The following is a 4,815-nucleotide window of genomic DNA, read 5'->3' on the forward strand; positions in this document are numbered from 1 at the left end:
AAGCAGACCCCTTAAAGGCTCTGAGCTCTGACCGGCCCTGCACACACAGCGAATTTGTTAACAGATGCAAAACGAGTGGGTTGTTTCGGACGGTTTGATAAAAACAACAAGAACCCCCCTCACGTTGTCACTCATTGCGCTGAAGGGAGCGTACAGAGTGTTCCTGGAGAGATGAGAGCGTATGAAGTGTCATCAGCCTGCGTGGCGTGCAGCCTTTTTTTCTCTCTCTCTCTCTTACCTCCCTGCAATATTGATGCCGAACCTGATCCTATAAGCGCATCCTCTCCTCTTTCGCCATGGAGAGGCCCCCGCAGCCCCTCTCCCCCAACCCCTCCTAATAATTACAATTTTATACTGTAATTATTCCTCTCCTTTTAATTATTTAGGCCGCCGAGCTGAATGCAGCCTTTTGTCGCCGCTTATTCCGGGAGAAACGTGAGCTGACGCGGCCGCAGATCAGCAGCGAGGAGTTTTTAATTAGAGACATTTCAGCGGTAATTTTACGCGAGCACCCTTTATTATTCCTGTTGGATACAAATTACCCCGGCCTCATTGATATGCACTCAGCAGAAAGCTTTTAACCTGGAGGAGAAACGCGCCTTCAGGTGTCTGTCCAAACCCAGCAGGTGAGCTGCAGCACGACGCTCAAATGGAAGAAATGAGGCTCCATTTCCCTGGAAAGCTGATGAATAAAACTATTTGGCGACTACCTGTGCTCTTCTGCTTTTCCTACCCCCTTCTCCTTAACCTTTATCAATTTTTTTTATTTATTCCCCCTTTTGTGTTGTACTAAGAAAGGCTCAAGCGGTTACCTCTCATTTCTGATGATATAAAAGCAAAGATGTTAGGTGGTCTTTTGCTTTTGATGCTACGCAGAAAACTGTCCAGCTACACAACAAATAAAAAAATATGCATATTTTTTTTATTATTTATTATTATTAACAACACTCCGCCTCTGAAGATAGGGCCGCATCCAGAAGATGGATGTTGAGGTTGCTGGATGACCTAAAATCATAGCCGAACTTTGAAAGTGGGTAGCAAAAAAAAAAAAAAAAAAAAGAAAAAAAAAAAAAAAAAAGGGCAGAAATTAGACTTGCAAAACTTCACCCATACACAGGCAAATTGCACTGAGATATAGCCTTGCTGTGAGTGGCAAACAACAGGGAAATGAAAAAAAAGGCACACAAAAACAAAACAAAGAGGACAAAAGTTAATATTACTAAAAAAATAAATAAAATTTCATTTTTTAAAAGTTCCTCCTCTCCAGTCTGATATTCAATAAATAGAAAAATACTACAACACTGACCACCTTATGTGTAGAAGGGGCCACTGGCCTCCCTGGCTCCTCCTTGGTAGCGCCCCTGTCTGTTTACACCCCTAACTTCACCTGATTGCCACTGCGCTTTGATTTAAAACTTTTTTTGCGCATCCATGAAAACTAAATGAATGCACACGTTTTAATAACAATAATAATAATGTGCATGCTCACTTCTTCCGCATTTTGTTATCTTATTTTTTTTTTTGCCATATGATGTAAAAGGATCAATCAAGCCCAGCTCAACCAGGACAGGTTTAATAACAGCAGCAATTGCAGCCAAATGTTTTATAATTAACAGTTGTATCAGCACCCCATAAAACCATGACCCCTATAAATCCCATTTTAGAGGCCAATCAATCCTCCTCTTGGACTAAAGGGCCTATTGATCCCCCTCTGCTCGGCTCTCTTAAACGCTTTCTCCGTCTCTCTTTTTGTTTCCAGTTAAAAGAGCATTTCGATTGCACTTTTTATTGGAGGAAAGACTCCGCCGAGAGGAAAGCGATGGCTCGAAAATTAAACGGTGACATTTTAATTACAGGACATTGATAAAGGGATCCGGGTAATGGCTGTGTACAGGGCTGGCCGCTCATTGTCCCGCCTGATGCGCTAATCAAGCCGGACTGCTCTGGAAGAAAAAAAAAAAAAAAAAAAAAAAAAAAAGGTCATCGGGCCGATACAAAGCGGTGACGCGGCTCGGTGGGAGTTTGGGAATATGAGGGTCCCGGACGGCTTCAAATGAAGACGCATCTCCAAACAAAGCACGGTCAATATCCCGGAGCGCCCCCATCTATGTCCCCCACCGCCACCCTACCCCTCCTCCAGCCAGACGTATTATCACCATAGGTCACAGGGAGCGCATCCATAGATCATCTGATGCTACAATTTACATGTCACACAAAGCGTTTGTGACAGGTAAGAGTGACACAACGAGGCTGGGCTGAGTGATCAGCATCGGGGCTCCCTGCAGACTGCAGCTTAGTTAAATCAACACATGGGATCACTGTGTGACGGATTTGGCTGGTGCTCACTTTAAATTAGAGCCAACTAAAATCTGTTTCTGCTCCCTCAAATTGAGACGTGTGCCTTTTCTAAAAAAAGATTTTACACAAAATTTTACAGGGGGCTTAAGGTGGATGGCAGGAAAAACAAACAAAAAACAACAAAAAACAAAGCAGAGCTCTCGGGAACAATTGGTAAGTCATCACAAGGAGGAATAGAGTTGCGGTGGATGTTTGTACAGCCAAAGCAACACATGAGATCATGTTTATTTGGATGACTATGCGGCCTGGGGAACCCTAGAGGAACCCTGGAAGAATCTTGGGAGGTAGATGGCAGTGGAGATGGCTGAGAGGCTGGTCATGGTGACAGAGAAAGTCTGGAGACAACCTGCACAGGAACTTGGAGGCTTTTGGCTGGCAGCAGAGCAGAAGGTCTAGCATGATGCGGCACAGAAAATCTGGAAGACTGTGACACAGGAGCGTGGAGTCTGGTGGCTTGTGGCAATGGAGTTCAGAGTGTGGTGACCTGCAGCGCAGGGAAGCAGGAGATATGAGCTGTTGGAGACAGTGGCACGGAAGGTTAGAAACTGCAGATCAGTGACAAAAGAGTTTGAAGACTACAAGCCAGTGAGGCAAGAGCTCTGGACAAATGAGACTCCTGCATAAGCTTGAAGTCAGGAGGCCAGAGGCAGAGCACCTTGGTTGCTGTAGGCCTGCAACATAGCTAGTTCGGATGATTTATGTTGGTGTGGTTACTATGCCACACCGAGCTGTGACATAGTAACCAGTGAGACTGATGTCAAAGAGCCAAGGTGATGGCTGGTGACGAAGGCTGAGGAACCGTCGATTTAGGAACCTTGAAGGGATCTTGGAACAGGGATCTTGAAGCCATGTACATCTCCATGAAAGTCAGATGATCAGTGATGGACCGATGAAGCTTGGAGGCTGGCAGCGCAGAGGGTTAGCAGGCCAGTGATGCAGGAGTTTGGAAGCTTGTGGCAAAGCAGATAGGTTTCAGGATACAGGTGTTGGAGGGCAAAGGAATTTGACCTGGAATCTGGAGACCCTCACAGAATGTCTGGTTGGTTGGCCGGCCAAGAGGGTTAGAGATCCCTGAATCAAGCTCTGGGGCAGGAAACTCAGCAGAATGGGACACACTTAGAGAAGCTCTGAGGAATGGCATTGGAACCAGTGATGAAGCTCAGGAATTGGAACCTCAGGAGAATCATTCTGGATCACTTTGGCAAGGAACTCAAGACCGGGAAGAATAGGTGGTGACGAGATTATGGCAGGTCACTAGAACAGCTGCTGAAGCAGACAGGAGGACCACAGCAACAGCAGAAGAAGAGAAAAAAAGGGGACTTGAGGAGGAACCATGCAGCAAAAATCTCAAGGTTGGGAATCGAACCCAGGAAAGCTGCGTTGAGGACTACAGCTTCTATGTTAGAGAGATGCTTGCTTCCCTCTACAACACGCAGTGCCACATTTGTAGCATTAACATATTTCTTATCCATGAAAAATCTGAAATGTTTTATTTTTTTTGGCAGATTAATTTTCTTGACTCCTTTTACCTCACCACGTTTGATTCGAACGTTTAAGAGTCAGTGTCTCAAGAATAGTTTTTCTGCTCTTTAGTTTGCAATTATGTGCCACAATCCCCACTATATCTACCAACAGCTTAACAGTTTAAGTGCTGCATAACAGCCACGCTTTTCATATGATCAGTTAGACACAAATATGGGTACAAATAGGGCACAGCGTGAGAATACATTTACATCTGCCGTTAATGACAAAGTGCACAACTTGGTTATGTAAGAAAACACATTTACTCAAAAACATGATTTTTCTCCCTCCCATAACACTTTAATTTATGCATTATTTATACGTTTTTAGGCTGACAGAATATATTTAAAGGTTGCCTCGTCGGTCATATTTTAATCCGTTTTCTTATCAATATGCGGGAGTTCTGAACGATGCGCGTTCCCGCGAATGCAACCCCAAGCAGGCATGCGCTTTTCGGCTCAACACCGGCAGCAGGCGCCTGCCTGGTCCAGGCGGCTGCTTAGTTGATCTAGAGGGCGTGAGGTATCCACATCCCGGCAAATTTATGCCTGTATCGAGTCTCTTTCAAAGACAAAGTCTCCTCCAGTTGATCGTCAAAGAAAAAAGGTCTTTCTCCTGTAGCTGAAGAGCTCGTCGGAAAAAATAAAAATTCATGGAAAAATAATCCTCTCTACCTCCTCCACCTGCTGCCGGTGTTATGCCCAGAAAAGCCCCCCTGCCCAAATTTGCATCCCCTGTCGCGGGAGCGCGCATCGCTCTAAGCTCTCGCATATTGACGAGGAAACGGATAAAAATATGACCGAAGAGGAMATTTTTAAGATATTTKTAACATTATCACGTTTCCTAACCATGTAATCCCTAATACGGTGGGTTTTATTTCGCAAATTATTTGAAATAAATACGGTTTTTACACTTTTATTGACACATATGAGTCGA

At 44.6% G+C, this 4,815-nt stretch overlaps 1 protein-coding gene across 7 annotated transcripts in view; it reads right to left on the bottom strand.

Moving 5' to 3' along the window:
- Nucleotides 1-4,815, bottom strand: part of LOC103462106 (SKI family transcriptional corepressor 1 homolog-B) — a 26,210-nt gene that overhangs the window by 13,431 nt on the left and 7,964 nt on the right. For 6 of the 7 annotated variants that reach the window (XM_017303798.1, XM_017303801.1, XM_017303800.1 and 3 more), the window contains exon 1: nucleotides 2,705-2,842. The exons of the other annotated variant lie outside the window; for it this stretch is intronic. In XM_017303798.1, coding sequence (XP_017159287.1) covers nucleotides 2,705-2,757 — 53 coding nt within the window. In that variant the 5' untranslated portion in view covers nucleotides 2,758-2,842. Of the gene's footprint in view, nucleotides 1-2,704; nucleotides 2,843-4,815 lie in introns of those variants that run through there. 7 annotated transcript variants of the gene reach the window in all.

This window comes from Poecilia reticulata, linkage group LG3 (assembly GCF_000633615.1).
Source record: "Poecilia reticulata strain Guanapo linkage group LG3, Guppy_female_1.0+MT, whole genome shotgun sequence".
In the NCBI taxonomy this organism is placed as follows: domain Eukaryota; kingdom Metazoa; phylum Chordata; class Actinopteri; order Cyprinodontiformes; family Poeciliidae; genus Poecilia; species Poecilia reticulata.